The 19,211-nt window shown below is 38.1% G+C and overlaps 1 protein-coding gene across 1 annotated transcript in view; it reads right to left on the bottom strand.

Moving 5' to 3' along the window:
* LARS2 (leucyl-tRNA synthetase 2, mitochondrial) overlaps positions 1–19,211 on the bottom strand; it is a gene marked incomplete at both ends in the record, with an annotated part of 78,149 nt that overhangs the window by 8,840 nt on the left and 50,098 nt on the right. Inside the window, 5 exons of the mRNA XM_079538594.1 lie at positions 3,812–3,923; positions 6,223–6,300; positions 7,030–7,199; positions 10,184–10,366; positions 11,504–11,607. Coding sequence (XP_079394720.1) covers positions 3,812–3,923; positions 6,223–6,300; positions 7,030–7,199; positions 10,184–10,366; positions 11,504–11,607 — 647 coding nt within the window. The remainder of the gene's footprint in view (positions 1–3,811; positions 3,924–6,222; positions 6,301–7,029; positions 7,200–10,183; positions 10,367–11,503; positions 11,608–19,211) is intronic.

The raw sequence follows: 19,211 nt of genomic DNA, 5'->3' as shown, positions 1-19,211 counted from the left end.
TCTTCACAGGCTCTTGTGGTAGAATAACTGCAATGGTAGTTCTAATGTTGCTAAGACAATTATACCATTACAATTTCCAATATTTATGTTTCATCTCAATATATCTTAAGATGGGTTTATCATGAGTATGTGTCTTTCATGCACCGTCACTAATAAAAATTTAATAACGCACAATAAGCAGTTTCATATCCTCGTGTGGGCAGCAAAACACTGTACTACCACAAACAAACAAAAAAAACCTGACTCAAATGGTGTCTGTATATTCCTCAGATACACGGCTTCAGGAAGGAAACAGATTTCCTCATCCTGTTACTGTTCATGAACTGCCAAGCTATCAGGCGGATGAACTCTTCCCGCACTGAGGGGCTACGGTAGCTTTGACATTAATAAGTTGTAGCACAGCATACACTGTACAATTAACACCATCAGGGTGACACGCCAAAATACTGACAATGTCCTTCTCTAAGCAGCAGAAAAAACTACTTCACACACAAAATCAAAACACTCAGTTACAACTTTCTGGCTGCTATAAAGTGAGGTACTTATGAAACCGTATCCAAGCAGCTCTTCCCTTCCCTTCAAACTAGAGATATTTGCTGCCAGTATTGAATTTCAAGCTTCAAACAGCTCACAAAAACGATCAAACTCTTTCTGCAACCTGATGCATGAAAACAAGGTGGTCATGTTTAAACTGAATCCCATGGGAGAATAACTCTTCAGATGCAGAAGAGGAGTTGCTGTATTTTGAATCTACCTAATTCTACTCTAATTATATTTAAAACTTAAGTGCTACATGATGTCCTTGGGATATCAAATTGAAGTTGAGTTTGCAAGGCTCATCAACCAGCCAATAAAGAAAACAAACTGGATCAAAATGCTAAAATTTCAAATGAACTCTGATGCAATTCTTACAAACAAGGATAACATTATTATAATCAAAACAGCGTACCTCACTGATGCCAGTTAGTCATTATTTAAAATGTCAAGCAAAGCATCTTTAATTACCACTTTAAAATTACTTTTTACATTTTCCTAATATTGTCATTGGTTGGTAATCCTTTAGATTGACTGATCTGCAGTTACATCCAACTGTATTTAGAGAAGTTTTGTGGTAACTAAGAGGATAAACTATATGTAGGTCACTCCAAAAGGAATACCTGCCATTTATTTCCAGGGAAACTACAGCAGGTACAAGCATTATTTGATTGAGCAAACTCTCAGCTACAAAACAGTATTTTTCAGCACAGTCATCACCATTAGCTACGCATCTCCACCAGCAATGAATAAGAGCCATGAAGGTGACCCACTGTTTCACAGCTGCTACGACTGCATCAACTGCATGTTGCCCATGCAGCCCATTCTTCATCAGCCTGAACAGATGGAATTCAGAAAGTGCCAAATTCAGGCTGTACAGGGGGTGTGGTAGGACAGTGCAGCCAAGAATGGCAATGTCCTCCACAGTCTTCAAACTGGTACGGGGCCTGGTGTCATCGTGTTGCAAGAGAAAGGTTGAAAGAGAAAGTTTGAGATTAGTCAGTGTTGTAACGTAGTGGTCAGAGCTGATGGTTTGTCCTGGTTCCAGGAAATCCAGGAGAATTTCCTATCCCAAAAAACAGTGCACTACCCACTGAGGGGTGCATCTTGAACTTTTTCTTCAATGAGGAATTCACGTGTCACCACTCCATGTACTGCCGTTCTGACTCTGGCTCAAAGTGGTGACACCATGTCTCATTTCTGCTAATGATGTGATCCAGAAAATTGTCACCTTCAGCCTCATATAGGCTGCATAGGTCCTGGCAAACTTGCATATGGTGTTCTTTCTGTTCCTGTGTGAGCATCTGTGGCACCCACGTGATGCAAACTTTGTGACATTCCAGTGTTGTCACCATGTTTCCAATGCATTGAAGCCAATGTTCAGCTCTGTACACAGTTCCCTGGCCGTAATCCACCAATTCACATGGATGAGCTGATTCAGACACTGCTCATTTCACAGTGTGACAGCTGTGCACGGCCATCCAGAATGCGTCTCGTCTTTCATGGCGCTGTCACACTGCTGAAATGCACCACCGACTGCCTCACTGTGCTCACGTCCATGGTTTGGTCTCCATAAACGGTCAGTCAGTGCCAGTGAATGTCAATGGATGCCATTTTTTCCTTGTGGAGAAATTCAAATCCACACCTTTGATTCACTTGCACTTCCATGTCAGACATCATTCTGTCACTGCCCGTCTGCTGCCATCTGTCACACAGCAACAACATGTAATGGGATATTGGTGGGAAGGTTCAGCCTCTGCTGCCAGCCATACCACCAATATCTGCCTCCGAGGTTGTGGGCCAACACAACAAAACAGGAGGTATTACTTGTTGAAGTAGCCTTCATGGTCGGAGATTTTCCACCAGCAATCCCAGTCCCAGGACAGAAATGCTAGATGTTGGTGATTTCTAAGTAATACTGCCCTCTTACAAAGAACAGTAGTTAAATGTACATACATTCTCTTGATAAAACTGATAAATAATTTTGATGTAATGTAATGATTACCTTGCTAAAAAAGACTGTATTTCTCATGTTCAGTCATAATATTTCTCAGGTAATAATCACCAAAAATGTTGCTTTTTTTTTTGCCAGGTGCACTGAATTATAACATGCAGTATTCGGACCACACAAGTAGAATTGCATTTTTAATTGCAGACAGCAGCTGAGGACAATACAGTCCTAATTTTTATTATACATTCTTTTCATTCTTAAGTCAGAGAGCAATCCAGTAAGTGTTCAATATTCTCATTCTCCAATGATTTTAGCAAAAAAAACAAAGAGTCCCTTCTGTTGCAGTCAAAACGATCAACAAGATTAAGCTTAACATTTAATAAATCATGCTAATTAAGATATCTGAGTGATTTACTGTCATACTGTGAAACATATTTGATCATTCAGTATCCCTAACAGGCATTTGAATTTCACAGTTCACGCGGCACTGCATGTTTAGGTAATTAACCCAGATCACTTCTGACTCCATCTCAAACATTGTGGAAAATAAAATCAGAGCAATTACTTCAATTTAAATGTAATTTCAACTAGATGGTACTTTCTGTTGAAAGACAACATTGACTAAAAGTAGCATTTTCCAAGTGAATTGTGACTGATCCCCCTCTATTCTGAACAATTAGGCACTCTGAGCAATTAGGTTATTCTGAATATCTTAAAAATACTGGAAATGAAAACAAAATAAGAACCCCACCCAGTAGGGGTCCTGTTGTTTCCAGTCTGTGCCCCTATGATACTACTATCAACAAAAGCAGCCTTTCTTTGGCATTTAATAATAGCTCACTGTCACATGCAGCTCTGCAATATGAGCCATTTAATCGCTCTATTCTGTAAACATTTGAAAGCAAAGTTCTAACATGACTGTGAAAAACAGAACTGTTAAAACAGCATCTAAAAGCTAATATTAGGTCCAAAACCACATAGCAGTTTGTGGCCAGCCTTACACAGAATATATTATTAATTAATATATTCCTATCTTCCCACAAACACCTTGGAACTTCTCCCAATAAACCTTAAAAATAACTGTTGAACTCTGGCACCTACATCCCTTATTTCACAGGTTTTAACTATAGTAGCATTATGCAATTTAGCCCACTTGGGATTCAGACCTCAAGGCTTACAACTGTGATGAATATAAGGAGGAAAGAAAAAAAAAAGAAAAAAAAAAGGCTTTTCTGTCTATCATTCCCACTTCCCAGAGGAAGCTAAATTGCTATATAGTGATCATCAGTCTCTGGACAGCAATAGAAAAAGCAGTTCTATAAATACCTTTCCACATCTCTGACGCAATGTGTGGAGCCATAGGTGCAACCATAATGCAGAGCGTAGCCAAAGCATCTTCATATTCTGTACTGTGAAGAACAAGAGGCCAAGAAGCTTGCTAAGAAAAAAAAAAAAAAGAAAATGAATTGTAAATATGAATATTTTGGGTGGGAAGTAAAATAGGTTAATTAAGAATAACATGCAGTAACATATCATTAAAATCACTGCTGGCACAGATTGTTATGAGTGCAGCATAGCGTCTTGTTCATTGCTGGTGAAAACAGATAGCTAATGGTGGTGAGTATCTTCAAAAATGCCATTTTGTAGCTTGCTTTGCCAAGTAGTGTTATTGTGCTCTTTGTAGTTTCCACAGAAACAAATAGGAGGTATTATTTTTAGAGCAATGTATGCATTCTATGTAACAAAACCTAAAATCAATGTCTAGGTTCAGGACAATATAATTTTACAATAAATTATGAACTTACAAGCAGTTCTAGAGACCTCTTGGTCACAGAGTGCTCTCTGACACTGTTATAAAAAAGCCAGACAAGCTGGGAAGCTAATGATTCTAATCCTGAAGGGAATAGTGCTGATAGATCCTTGGGGCTCTACTCTGGCACGGGAATCTGAACACTGACCTGCGTCGACTGATCTGCGGCTGTGAGTAACATTCAGTGCAGCCACATCAACAAGTGCAATCTTGCATAAAATCCCAGCTACCTAAAGAGGTAAACTGCCTGTACAAAAAACCCAGATTGTGATGAATACAGCATGCTTTTTTGCTGGGATGAGGTTCAGTTAGGTCAGATCCTAGAGCAGTTTAAGTAAGGCTGAGCTTAGTGTCAACATGAGGAGCCCTGGGAGCAACAAGCACAACACAGCCTTCTCTGGTTTGATGTCCAGATTGCTTTTCAGCTTGTTCTAGTAAACGTAGTTTTCCATTTCTTGTAAAAGGTGCCAGGCAGGCAAAATTTGAACTTGAACTCCTCTTTCAATCCAAGTAGAAAAGAACAGCACTAAAAGCAGCTGGAAAAACTTTCTTTCTTTGCCTCTGTTTTGACTCTAACTACTTCCCCTGGTAAGTTCGGATTCCACGTTTAATTTATGATTCATCACCCTAATGAAACAGCGCAGAAGAATGTCAGTACGTGTCAGCTCATGAGGATTACTTTATGGGTGTGACGATCCCCACATCCCGCCTACTGGAAAACTGTCCAAAAGCAATGATTTTTAAACACGGACCACAGGAGAGCTGACAGATGGCAATGTCTTGTCACTGATACTCCTGAGGAAAGCACAAACTTCAACTGAATAAGTTTTAGTAACTACTACCTGTTTTTTCTATATAGAATTTTCACCCATCTCTTCACTTCCTCCTCTGAAATGGGACTGAAAGAGGAAGTGTGAGCATGCTGTAATGAAATTTGCTCTTGAAACATACAGCATTGACTTCCTTGATCAGTGATCAGAAATAGATCAGTGTTCAAATATTTACCTGTCTGTAGGACACTGATTTTTATTTTTTAATTCCCCAATTGCTCAAAATGCCTATTAATCACTGAGCTGGAAATAGAGAACTGGGCATCACCCTCCCAGCACCTCACATGATCTCAGATTTTCATTACTTTAGTACAGCAATTGCACATGCCCTACTTAACATTTTCTTATATTCCTCAACTTTGCCAATAATTTCCTTAGAATCCATAAGATATAAAATGGTTTATCAATGAAGTAGTTAAAAAAAATCCAAATCTTAATTTGATTTCTTGTCTAGACTGCATTACCGTTACATGTTTGAAGAACTGCTTAAACAGATTTAAGATTAGTAGCAAAGATAAGGATATTTGATCTTTCATTATGAACCAATAAACACATAATCTAAACTAAAACAAACCAAAGAATTGTTATTTTTGTTTGTCTTTAGAAAGGGGAATTTATAAACTGTCTCACTGACAGTTCAGTGCTGAAAACCACCTCAGAGGAATACAAGATTATAGGTTATTTTCCCTGTAAAAAATAAATCTTTTAAATCAGAATGTTTTTGATCATCCTATAATGCACTACTTATGTAGTTACATATACATATTGTTTAAAAACAGAACAAAACCAGAAGAAAATGTATCCTTTTGAAATTACATGATGCAGATGTGACCATCAGAACCTACTGCCTCTAATACTCCCAAGCTCTTCCTGCAAAACACTGCATATTCAAAGGATACAGCAATATTAGAACATACCTCTTTTAATCTGAATAGTTCAATATGTGTCCATGAGGCTCTTGAGTCAGTAGTGATGGTAAGGACATTTAATGCCTTTTGGAATTCTGAACCTAGAGGTCAGGCAGCTCTTGCTTTCTAGAAAGGCTTACAGGAATAATGACTAACAGAAAAATACCTCTGTTCATATGGCATGCTTACATGGAGTACGTTAGAAAGGCTCATCAGTCGAGAAATAGCTGCATTGAACAAATGATCCTTTGTGAAGTACTCTGTTACCTTGAATTAAAAGAAAAGTTCTGTCACCAATTAATTGTAATTTTCAAAAACTGAATATTACCTTCAATATGGAAATCACTTTGGCATGCAAACAAGTCATAGATGCAACCATACGCGTGTGAAGGTCCCTGGCCACAGGATTTACATCAGGGAAAGTTTAAGGAAAGTATCTGAAGCTAATTTTGCAGATATTTTTATCTCCGTCTGAGTCTTGCATAACTGATTTGACACTAAAACACAGTATCAGACTTAGCACAAAAGAAGAGGTGAACAATCATTTCAATAATTTTTTAAGAAACACTAATCTATTTTTTCCCACAATTTTTTTTTTCTTCTCATTTTCTATGAAACTAAAGGCATGACAATGAGGTATGAAGCCAACAGTTCAAAGCAGGTTGTTAGAGATATTCTGCACAATTCACCTATAGCTATGCTGCTAGAAGCGTAGCTATTTCACACCCAGGCTGGTAACATTTTAATGCCGTAACACTTCATCCTTTAAATAAGGCATAGAGTAGATAAATTTTGCCAGTCTAAATCGCACTCTTACAAAAGAGTTCTGTCCCATGAAATCTGTATCTTATTAAAATTACTTACATGGAGAATATTTTATTTCAGAATGATTTCATGACTTACTCATCTGTGGGAAAACTCTTGGCCCTCTAAGCCAAGCATGGTTTTTGCACAAGCAATAAGTCATTTATTCATTTACAAACTGTTTCTTTTTACCTCAGAAATTACAAGATTCTTTTGCTCCCAGATCCTCTTGGCTTCAGCCTTCTCTTTCTTACTCAGAACCTCAGGATTTGGTATGGTTTCCGAAGTCCTTGCCTCAATAAGTTTGGTTACAAGTGTCCAGAGGCGAGTCTGCCATCTCTGAACACCTGGCATAGCATCAGCTGAGGTTAACGAAAGATGGCAGAAACAAGCAGATATCAGTTGCAATGAAAGAAGCCAAAACTTGGAAGCAAAATGGAATGTTTGCTAGAGTTTAATTTAAACAAACAAACCAACCAACCAACCTGAAAACCCTTAGATTTTACATGAGAAATATAAATGCAATTAAGAATGCCCTCAAAAATAATGCTGTGTTGTCTTAATGAAAAGAAACCAATAATAAGTAACAAAAGTATTACCTGCAATGGCTTTAAAACATACATGTAGCAGAAATATTTGCTAAATCCATATGGTTATGTCACCACTTGAATTTTCACCTTGTGTTTTAATGACTCAAGAAAACAAATCTACAAGCTCTCATTTTTCAGACTCATGGAAGAATACAAGCATATATACATATATGCACACATGCACACTTTTTTTTGAGAGATTTCTTTTAAAATTTGAGCTTAAAAAGTACATATACTTCTGTTGCTTCAGGGACTCAACCATGCTAATGATTACTTTTATGATTCCTGGTACCAGAGCTTAACCTGGGAGGACTATAAAGCTCTTCATCCTGAGCTTGCAAGTACTGGTCCTGCTGCATGGCTCTTCAAAGAACGTAACCTAGGAATTGTGGTATAGAGAAGTCCAAGCTAATGCTGCTCATGGCTAGCTGTTTGTGCTGAGTGATGCTGGGCCACTAGGGAAGGTACAGCTTGAGCTTCAAGATGTATCAGAGTTCTGCTAGACTGCACATCACTACGTCACACCGCACAAGTTTCTAACACAGGTGCATTATCCTGCACTAGGTAAAAGCTTAACTGGACAGTAAAATACAACCTGACAGATTATGCCTGTGATCCTCAGGAACTCTCTTAGGTGGGATGCAGAATACAATGCTCTCTCCAAACTATTAATCTCCTGTTCATATTGGAATCTTGTACACCATCTAAACACTGCAGGCTTGGTATTCTCCAGGCTGTAGTTATGCTGTAATAAACTGTTTGTATGTTGTAAATAAATTAAGATCAAAAGCTTACTGGAGACTTAAGAAACCCTTGTCACTTTTTTTTTTTCCTTAATTTATCTTTAGCCTGCTAAAATCTCACTGTGTACCATGTTTTACAACACTCTTAAGACGACACAAATCACTAATCTTCGTATTTCTCAGGTGGTAAACAGCTTGGTTTGAATGACTACCTGCATTTTCCTTGCACTGTATGTGCTATGCTAGGATTTCCCCACCCTTCTTCTGCCTGGAGAACCAGAGGGACACCAAGGAGACTAGAAGGGAACTATTCAGGGACCACACAGGGATGGGGAAGCAAAGTCGAGGTGAGGAACGATCCCCTTTAAATACAGTTATATTTGCTTCTGGACTCAACTTCAAACACCTGTGGCTCTGTGCAGGACCAGCAATAAGTGCTGGTCAGTGACATTGCTCTGGCTGCTCCAGCCAGCCAGGTCCTGGGCACCACACAGTAATCACACACATCATCAAGTTGTTCAGCCACTGCATTAAGTTTTGTCTACCTGTATGCTGGAAACTTAGTCCAGTAGAATACTGTTAGAAATAGTATCAAAAGTTTTGCTGAACTCAAAAAAGATTGCATCTACTGTCTTCCTTTGGTCAAATAGATGGGTAACCTTGTCATAAAAGGAGATTCACTTGGCTAAACAAGACTTTCCCCTCATGAACCAATGTTAGCTGTTGACCAATGACTACATTTTTCTTTCAGCTATTTTTCAGCAACTTCTAGAATAAACTTTGCTGTAATAATAGCAGGAACTAGAAATGAGACAGTTAGGCCTGTAAATATTAGGATCTTCTTTTATTGCCCCTCTTGAAAACTGGGACTTTGCCAGCTTCCAGCCAACTGAGACTTCTCCAGATTCCCAAGATCCTTTAAAGATAATTGACAGAAGTCTCACGATGACATCAGTGTCCTGGGATGAATCCCACCAGGCCCCATCCAGCTGCAAAAGAAAATCCTACACAATTTTGGGGTTGGCCAGGAGTTCATCTGCATACTGTTAGGGACACAGAAATTAGAGCTTTCAGAGTTGGTTTTTTTTTTAATAGGCATTATCCTTTCACATCTTTCACATTCCCTCAATCTGTGCTGCCGTGATTAGATGGAGGCAGAAAGCCAACCAAGAAGTTGTTAAGTCCACTCTGCCAGTATATGCAAATGAATGCGTATGAATATAATGGGTGACAGGTATCAACTGAAATTGTGCTTACTACAGACTGAACTAAGTAGCAAGAAGATAATGCAAGAATAAAGATATATGCATGTTTTAAATCAGGCATGGGATGTTTTACAAAAGCCTTGTGCAACAAGACAACTGCATTAAAATACATGCATCAAGTCTACATTAAAATGTATGAGCCACAGGAGAAATTAAGACTTGTCAGTATGACAAATTGCATGTTAGTGAATAAGTGAATAAGGATGATAAATCTTATCTTATTTAAGAGCTGAGCTCGTAAAGGTATGTCCTGTGTACAAATATTAGTTATTAGGGACTCTGATAAATGAGATTATTTCAGGAGGTACTTTATGGTCCATCTTACAAAAGACATTGCACATGTCTAAACAAACTAAAATAATAAATAAGAAAAGAAGTGCCAAGTTTAATCTGTAATCTGACACAATTCCATCAAAGGAAAGCATCTTAGAATAAAGAAAATAAACAATTATTTTCAATCAACAGTAGCTAATAAAAAAAAAAAATAAGAGAATAAGATCCAGATTTGCACTCTAGTTCAGAAGAAAACACCGTTTGAGAAACGTGTTTCATACATCTCTCTTTTCTCACATCTTGTACTATTCCTGCAAGTCTGCTTTGCAGTGACAGTTTTGTGATTCCTCTTTTAAAATAAAATAAAATTTAAAAAAACAATCAAAATTGTTTATTATAATTTTTTGTTACTTTAACTTTTGTGTTAAGATGCACTAGGAAAAAAAAAAAACCCACTACATAAAGTGTGACTTACTTTTAGTATCCCATAAAATATCTTGTTCTGGAGGAGCAGCAAACAGAATGTAAAGTCGTATGGTGTCGATGCCATACTCTTTCATTAATTCTTCAGGATCTATTCCATTGTGCTTAGATTTGCTCATTTTTTCCCAAGTGACGTGGACTTTCTCACCAGTTTTTAAGTGAACTGGTTCAGTGCCTAGATATTATGACAAACACAAAATATTAAAATGAATTTTGCTCATTTCAAACAACAATTCAGTTTCCTAAGTCAGAAAAAACTATTTGTGGTGAGTTGGTTTGGCTTTTCGTTCTTCCAAACAGTTTAAAAAGAAAAATAATATAAAGAAGTAACAACCTTTTTCCCTGCCAAATTTTTCTCCGCTGAGATTTAAGCATTGTTATAACCACACCATTTAAAACCTCATACGTGGGTGTACCTATTTGGACAGCTTTGGCCTACTGTTAGCTTAAATAGACCCCAGGTTCATAACTTTAACTGCAGTAAGTTACTCTGACAATAACCTGCCTACTGTTGCATGAATTTAGGGACAAATAGGGATATTTACACAGCATAACAAGAAAATTTTGCAAAAACACCTGCAAACTTTTCTAGAACAAAATAGGATAACAGACCACGGTACGTGTAAGAGGTTCATTGGTTGGTTGGTTGTTGATGGGGTTTCTTTTTGGTTTTTTTTTGTTTTGTTTTGTTTTTGTTTTTTTGCTATCTTACAGGATTTGTATGCATGAGAAAGTAGTGAAAAGACATGGCTGTGTGAGAGGTTCTTGAGGGAGGGCAAATGCAACCAAGCCTCTCTTGTTGCTGCAGCTCTCCAGACAAGGGCTGCTGGTCCAGCTTATGCAGTGAGGGCACTGGGAAGAACTGAGAAACAGTATTTTCTCCTATTCTCATTATACATCCCATATATGTCTAATTCTTCTTGAATACACTAACAACCATGTTAACTTTGCCACAGTGTTCATGTAGGTTGTCTGTCTGCTGGAACTGCTAACTTCATTCAGCAAGTTGCTGAGCACTGTTGTTATAAAACTTTGGATCCTTTGGACTACAGTAGAGCTAAAATGGTATCATAGCACTGTTGCTGTATGTGGTTGCCATTAAAAGTTGCCAGACTAGTAGGGTCTCTGCACACTCAGCAGTGGATATGAATCCCAGTCTCATGGAAGAGACACTCTGGTTTAAATATTGCAAGGATTTCTTTTTCCCCACCTAATTTTCCCAGCACTAAGATCTCTATGTCCCTTTCTAACTGAAATAGTCTCTGACTTTCAGGGCACACCTGTACTGGTTTTCTCACGCGTCCTCTCTTACCAGTGAGATCAACTTCCTCTCTCTTCAAATATTGGCCTGTTGTTCTTAGTCTGAACGTCTGATTCTTGATAAGACCTTGAACCAAAAGCTTATGGAAAGGCTCCCTAAGGATGGAAGGAAAAACAAACTTGTAGGTTGAAAACAGCTGTTAAAGGATACTTATGATAAGCCTCAAATGTCAGACGGTCAGGGGTAGATACTTAATGAAACCAGAATTTCAAGTTCATTGCATAACTGGCACCTTAGAAAAAGCACTTTCTGCATTTATGCATGGTGCCTCGCTGACAAGTGTAAATACTTATTTGCATTTTGTACACATTCTTGCATCATAATTTAGTACAGAATTATTACGCTGTCACTTTTCAAATTAGCATAAAGATAATACACAAAAGTTCCTTGCCAACTGGGCAAGTTCCCTAACTCTAAAACCCCCATTTGTAAAAGTGAGCAAGTATGAACTGTCACTTTTTTACAAATATTTAGTTCTAGCTTCTCTCTGAGAAATGCAGTATTGTGGAACAAACCAAATTCTTGCTGCACATTTCTTTCTATAAACTGAGAAGATAGTTTCTCCAACACAAGCATTTGCAGCTCCAGACATGAAAACAATGGAGAAAATGAAGAAAAGGGCAATGCTAAAAAGTTCACCTTAATGGATCTATTTATGGTTAATATTTATATTTACGCAAATCTTTTATATTATATTTTTATCATCTTGAATAGTAAAGCTCTACTTTTCTAATTTACATCAGCAAAGGTAAGTTCTCATTAAATGTGTGTACCGTAGAGATAAAAAGCGCCTTAAAAGCACCAGTGCCAAAGGCAGAAGTTCACTCAGCAAGAAATAAATTCTAAGTAAACACTTTCCTAGTTGGCAGATACATTATTGCTGTCACCTTCTTTCAATGACCTTGCATTTCTAATTCACCTAGTCAGCTTTATGTCATGGTTTTCACTTAGAAAGTACAACAAAGTTAATCTCTAGAGGTTTTGATCAGGAAAGCAAAAGCAACCCCAAGATGGCTAGGAGTGTAGGAGTATAGGAGTAGGAGTGAGACCCAGAGGGCATGGAGTCTGGGGAGTTTCCTCAAGGAATCCTCCGGTAAAAAGACACTGGTTACCATCATTTTGGAGGACATACCAGTCGGACCTGTACTTCCTAATGCTCTCATGTGCTCAACATGCAGCAGTTTGAATCACCCACAATTCCTCCTAACAAAGGCCCACATAGTTACCAAAACACTTAAGAACAAAGGATGCATCACTTGTATTTACATTTTTTCCAAAAGCTGGAATAAATTCATACATCTAAGGAAGAAACAGTAAGAATAGGCTTCCACATTTTACTTTCCATGTACCAAAAAATCAAAATACGAAACACTACCAATTTGTAGAGTCACTGTTGTATTTTCACAAAATATAAAACGTATGAAAATTTATCTTGTTAAACCACAGTTATTTATTAAATATAGTATTCAATCACTAAATAATACAACATTTACGTATGATTTTATAGTACTGAAGCAGTTGCCTTCCAAATTCTACTCCTTAAAAAAAGCAACAGTCTTCATAGTTAACATTCAACATATTCATGTCTGAACAGGAGTTTCCTTGCTTGCATATTTTTCATACTTTCAAATATTGTCCAAGTACCGGCAAGTACTACTGGCAAGTGCATCATTCAGTCCCCAAGCAGCACTGGTCTCTACTATGCTGCCTGGCTTTATCGATGATTCGAAGCAAGAACATTTCTGTACATATTTTTTATACTCAGGTTTAAACATAGGTTGCCTGAAAAATCGTGTTATTTGTAAGGAAGTTAAAGGATCTTCGGAAGACAAAATTTCAAGTCAAATTTAAAGAGTAGAAACAGAAAAATGTATTTTAAAAATAGGAAGCAGTCATCAACTCAGATCTCAAATAATTACCTAAAATTATCTAAGTCAATTAAATGATGAAAAAATCAGGAACAAAAGTCTTGCATCCTATCCAAGATTAGAGAGTATAGAAATATTTCAGGAGTGAACTATTCGGCATAGTGCTTTTTCTACAAACTAAATAAATTACACTAAGGAAAAACTTAAAACATTTTTTCTCCTATAACTGAATACATCAGACTGTTTAATAACTCAATTTAAAATAGCTACACTTGTTACAATCTAAAGTAAAGCTAATGAGGTAGCCAGAACATCAAAGTCAGATAAGACTGTCTATTGGAAGTGATTTTTCAAGGAACACTTATTTTCAATGACAAACTGCTAGTTCAGATCATATGCCAAGTTATTAAAGGCTGAATGGAGAAATGAGCATTTCCTATTTTTGTTTATGCTGACAGAGGCTACAAAAATGCAATACAAAATACATTACCAAGTATGGGGAGGAAAAAAAACAACATTTGTTCCTAGTGGGAGACCACAGGAGAATAGAGAAATGGCCAAAACAAGAAAACCAGAGCCTGTCTCATAAACACAGAGCTCAGAAACTAAGCAGTTTTCCCTTAGGTGCAGAGTGCCTTTGTCAGTGTTGTGATGGCTCCATCACACGGTCACACGCAGAGTTACACTGCCTGTAGCTCGCAGTGCTCCCCAGCGGTCAGTACAAGGTGCAGACTTGTTCAACACCTTCATCAACACCTGGATGGAAGGACAGAATGCACCCACAGCAAGTTTGCTGAAGATAAGAAACTAGGAGGAGTGGCTGATGCACCAGAAGGCTGTGCTGCCATTCAGTGCGACCAGGACAAGCTGATCGAGTTGAGCAGAGAGGAACCTTACAAAGTTCAACAAGGGCAAGAGCACAGTCCTATACCTTTCAAGAAATAACTATGTGCATCAGTACAGGTTTGAGTCTGACCTGCTGGATGATAATCTCTGTGGACAAGAACCTCGGTGTCGTGGTGGACAACAGGTTGGCTGTGAGCCAGCAATGTGCACTTGTGGCCAAAAATGCCAATGGTATCCTGGGATACATTAAAGAGTGTGGCCAGCAGGTCAAGGGAGGTTTTCCTCCCCTTCTACTCTGCCCTAGAGGGCACATCTGAAGTACTACGTCCAGTTCTGAGCTTTCAGTTCAAGCAAGAAAGGGAACTTCTAGAGAGAGAGCAGAGGAGGTCTACGAAGATGTTAGGGGCCTGGAGCATCCCCCTGAGGTTGAGGTACCTGCATCTTTCCAGCCCAGAGGAGAGAAGGCTGACAGGGCATCTCATCACTGTTATAAGTATCTGAAGTGTAGGAGTCAAATTGATGAGGTCAGGCTGTTTTCAACAGTGTGCCCAGTAAGAGAACAACAGCAATGGGCACAAACTGGAACCTAGGACGTTCCATGCAAACACGAGGAAAAAATTCTTTACTGTGAGGGCGACAGAGCACTGCAACAGGCTGTCCACGACCTCAAGACCCTCATTAGATGCTTTCCTGTGTAAACCACTTCATGGAACCAGCTTTAGCACTGTGTTAGACAAGATGATCTCCAAAGGTCCCCTACAATCACTTTAATTCTGCGAGTCCACAACAGCACTATTACTAGACTCAGAAGGATAGCCCTAGAAAAGGAGCTTACTGAATGTGTTTGCAACCCACATCTTCAGAAAGGTTGGGAGAGCCCAATACCATGTCCTAGAGCTAAGACAGGACCTTGGTCACTGGCAGCTGAGTTCAGAAGGTCATGAAATGTGTTAGCTAGAATCATACATACTGGCAAAACTGCAGTAGGCCAGAATAGAAATGAAAGATGGCGTTGCAGGGACATTATTTCAGACTGTAAAAAGATCAAATAATATTGGACATTTAGACTTTACACAGTCAATAGTTGAGTGCTTTTACTGAAAATCAATATTTGTGATAAAGTCCCTGATGAACTTTGAAAAGGTGAGATACACTTCCTTTAGAGAATAACCTATTTCTGTCATACAGGTATCTTCTTTTATTTTATAATGCAGCTATGTAAAAATAGTGCCTTCTTATTCCACACATTTGCTCTCTATCAGAGTCAAATCCTCTGAGTTAATGGCAACAATAAACTTTTTTTATTGGTTTATAATCCTTCGGGAAGAATGTGTTAGATTCCACTTGCAATTATCTATCTGACAGAACTGATTACTTAAGGGAAGAGGCAAATTCTGTGTAAATTTACTTGCAATAACATGGTTGAACAGGTGTAAGCGAGTGTGTCAACACACTCATCATGGTGGATTAAGATGAGGTAGTTGCTGGCCCCAGCTGCCTACCTGGACCCTCTCCCAGTGTTGGTTACAACAGGAAGGGCTGACTGGCTTGTGAATTAATTCCAGATCTGCTGCAGTTCACAGATAGCTAAAACAAAATGGAATAATTTGAGCTTAATCTGTCATTTGTATCAGTACCCAGAGGGTGCTACTTATGCTGACTTCTCAGCTCCATTTCAACGAATTAAAAACATATGTAAAAGATCACGCTCCATCTCCAGGGCCTCTTTAAACTATATTTACACCTTTACAATTATAGATGCCAAATGTTGCATTTGATATGAAAGCAACTGTGACATCTGTAAATGAATGGCATATAATATTTATACTGTAATAATGTGTATCATGGAGGAGATGGCTTTTCAAATCTGAACTCTGAAATTTTTAACTTTTGTTTTCAATCTCAGTATTTTGTTAAAGGTCCTCAGTATAGAATTAAAGACTAACAGGAAAAATGACAATAAATTTGAAAGGAGGTTAAAAGCCAAACAATGAAGATTTTAATAAGGAAAATCCATCAACCTGAAAACTATTACAGAATAATGGGGGAATCTCAAAAATTTGTCTGAATACTAGTTAACACTTTAAATGGTGACAGCTTTCATTAACGGAGATGTCACAGAATTTTACTAATTTAATCAGTGAACAGAACTGAGCAGCTAGAAAGAAGTCAAGAATGCAAAAGAGGGCAGGTTTTTTTTATGTTTTTTTAATGCTTTTAATATATTTTCCCTCAGAGCTGTGGGCTTCAATGCCATGACTTTAAGCTTCCTACTAGTAAGCTTGTTGTTTTTTTTTTCTGATCACCTTTTTGGTGTCTGACACCCACCCTTGAGCTTCTGACAAAATCTAAAACATGTTCAAAACATATTGTAGTACTGATAGAGAAGTTGCAACTTCCACATCAAAACAACTTAATTTGACTACGTGGCTTAAAAACACCTAATGCTTTAACTTCTGCAGAGCTAAAGCAAGCAAGCAATTTTATGTATGATAAGGAATTTGTTAGTCACCTTGCATTCTAAATACATACATAAGCAGTACAAACAACATATCCTGGGGGCAATGCTGTAACATATCTTCACACATTTAAGTTCTTAAGTTTGTGTATTACCTCAGTGGGATTCTCTACAGTCTTGAAAATTATTTCTACATAAAGCAGCTTTGATTTTCTCTGCTCATCACTAAACATGATCACTGCTTTTCGTGCATTTTTTTGCATCAAAGTTGGAGTTTTCCCTCTCAAAATTACCATATTTAGACCAACATATTTTACACAGTTTTGGTGCTACTGCTCTGTCACAGCATTCCAAATTTATAAACCTGTAGGACTGCAAAGCCTTAAAATAATGCAGATTGAAAGGGACCTTTGGCGATCATTTGGTCAAATCTCCTGCTCGCAGCAGACCTAACTTCAAAATTAAAACAGGTTGCTATGGACCCACTGAGATGATTTTTGAAAATACCTGATGATGGAGATCACAGAAACCCTCTAAGCAAACTGTTCCAGTGTCTGACCTCCTTTACTGTCACATCTCTTCCTTCAGTGCAGCTCTGGACCTTATTGTAGCCTGTGACTGTTACTCCTTATCATTTCTCTGTACATGTCGGAGAAGAATCTTGTTCCGTCTTCTCCATAATCCTCTTTTAGGAAGCAGAAGACTGCAGTTATATTCCCTCCTTAGCCTTCTATTCTCCAGGGTGAATACATCAGCTAAGCACAGACCTCAATAACAAAGACCAAGGAAATGATTGTCCTTTGTTTACTAGTTTGTTAGGCTGTTACTCTGCTCTAGTATCAGGCCAATATTTTCCTTGATATTCCCATCAATATATCTGCAGAAATTCTTACTGCCCTCACATTCTTCACAAGTTTCAATTCTAGATAAATTTTGGCTTTTCCCAATTACCATGGGCCTACCCAGTCAATGCTTTTATATTCTTCCAGGGGCAGCCAACCAGAAAATCACAGAATGGCTTCGGTTGGAAGGGACCTCAAGGATCATCAAGTTCCAGCGCCTCTCCCACAGGCAGGGATGTCAACCATTATATCAAGTACTAGATTAAATTTCCTGGGGCCCCATCCAACCTGGCCTTGAACACCTCTAGGGATGGGGCATCCACAACTTCTCTAGGCAGCTGTGTCAGCACCTCACCACTCTCAGTAAAAATCTTCACCCTTAAGTCTAATCTAAATCTCTCCTTTTTTAGTTTAAAACCGTTCCCTCTTGTCCCACCACAATGCCTGCTTCTACTCTCCATGTGCTTATTTTTAGTGCTCGAGGTCAATCAAGACAACCCTTTTCAGCCAAGCTGTGCTCTTTTCATGTATTTTCATTTCCTTGCACATCAAATTGGAGGACTGCTTACTTTGCAAGCAAACCTCTTTTTCCTTGTGATCTCAGTTTGTAGTAACAGTACTTTAGCCACCACAGTTAAACAGGTAGAAAAATTTGACCAGCAGAAGAACTATTGTATTTAGAGCTCCACTAGATGGCAGATAGACCAGTATTGTAAAGTACTTTGTAGCATTGATAAAGCTGCAATTACCTGCAAAAAAAAAAAAGCTCTGAAATTCTCTGCTAAAATAGTTACAGAAAGGCTCAACTTTCAGAAGCATACTCTCAAAGGAACAGCTTTCCTGCTTGCAACTATGCAAACTGGAGACAACTGAGTGAAACATAGGTACAGAAATCATCCATACCAAAGTTTCAAAGAAATGAAACAAATGAAATCAAAAGAATGAGTGATAAAAACTTAATAGTCTATTTTAATCAAATGATTATTAAATAACTCACAGAAATATTCCAGTGGCTCATTACCTACCTATTCCACCCTTTTCTGGTGCTCAGCTACTTAAATTCTAGTATTGTAGTGAAATCACTATGTCACGTGTTTGTCATGTTCCTCTTCCACATAAAGTTTGAGCAGTGGATACTTGTAAAGAATGAATGAGAAGGAGTTGGCAGCTCAGAAATTACCAAGCAGTGGTTCTCACGAGATCACTCATTCTGGCTTAATCTATTCAAACATCTCTGCTGATGGGGTAACAGACAGAAAACACGTATTTCACTGTTCCACCACTTGTACTCTCCCAGTTGAGGCACTCCTGTGATGGCATTTTAGGGTACAAACAGGCCAGAACTTGAGTGGAAACTGGGACATTAAGTTGGGAAACAGGCAGGACAAAGCATAGAAAGGTCAAATGACTCATGTTCCTGCCTCAAACTTTACCCCTAACCAAAACAAAGGGTAACGAACAGTACAGTGGCACACTACAACAATACAACAGTAACAAGAGTTGTTAAAAGTAATTAAGTAACTGAATAAAGATTAATTGACAGCAGGAAAAATATACTTATTTTGCTATTATGAATTATTTTGCACTGTTCAGCCCCAAAACTGCAGTGAATTACAAGAGTATGTATACATGGTTACACTGAAATTAATGATATTAACATGCAGAAAGTTACCTAATTTTTTAAT

Source organism: Tetrao urogallus (genome assembly GCF_951394365.1).
Source record: "Tetrao urogallus genome assembly, chromosome: 7".
Lineage (NCBI taxonomy): Eukaryota > Metazoa > Chordata > Aves > Galliformes > Phasianidae > Tetrao > Tetrao urogallus.
The sequence above is the reverse complement of the archived record's forward strand: the minus strand, read 5'-3'. Positions and strand labels throughout refer to the sequence as shown.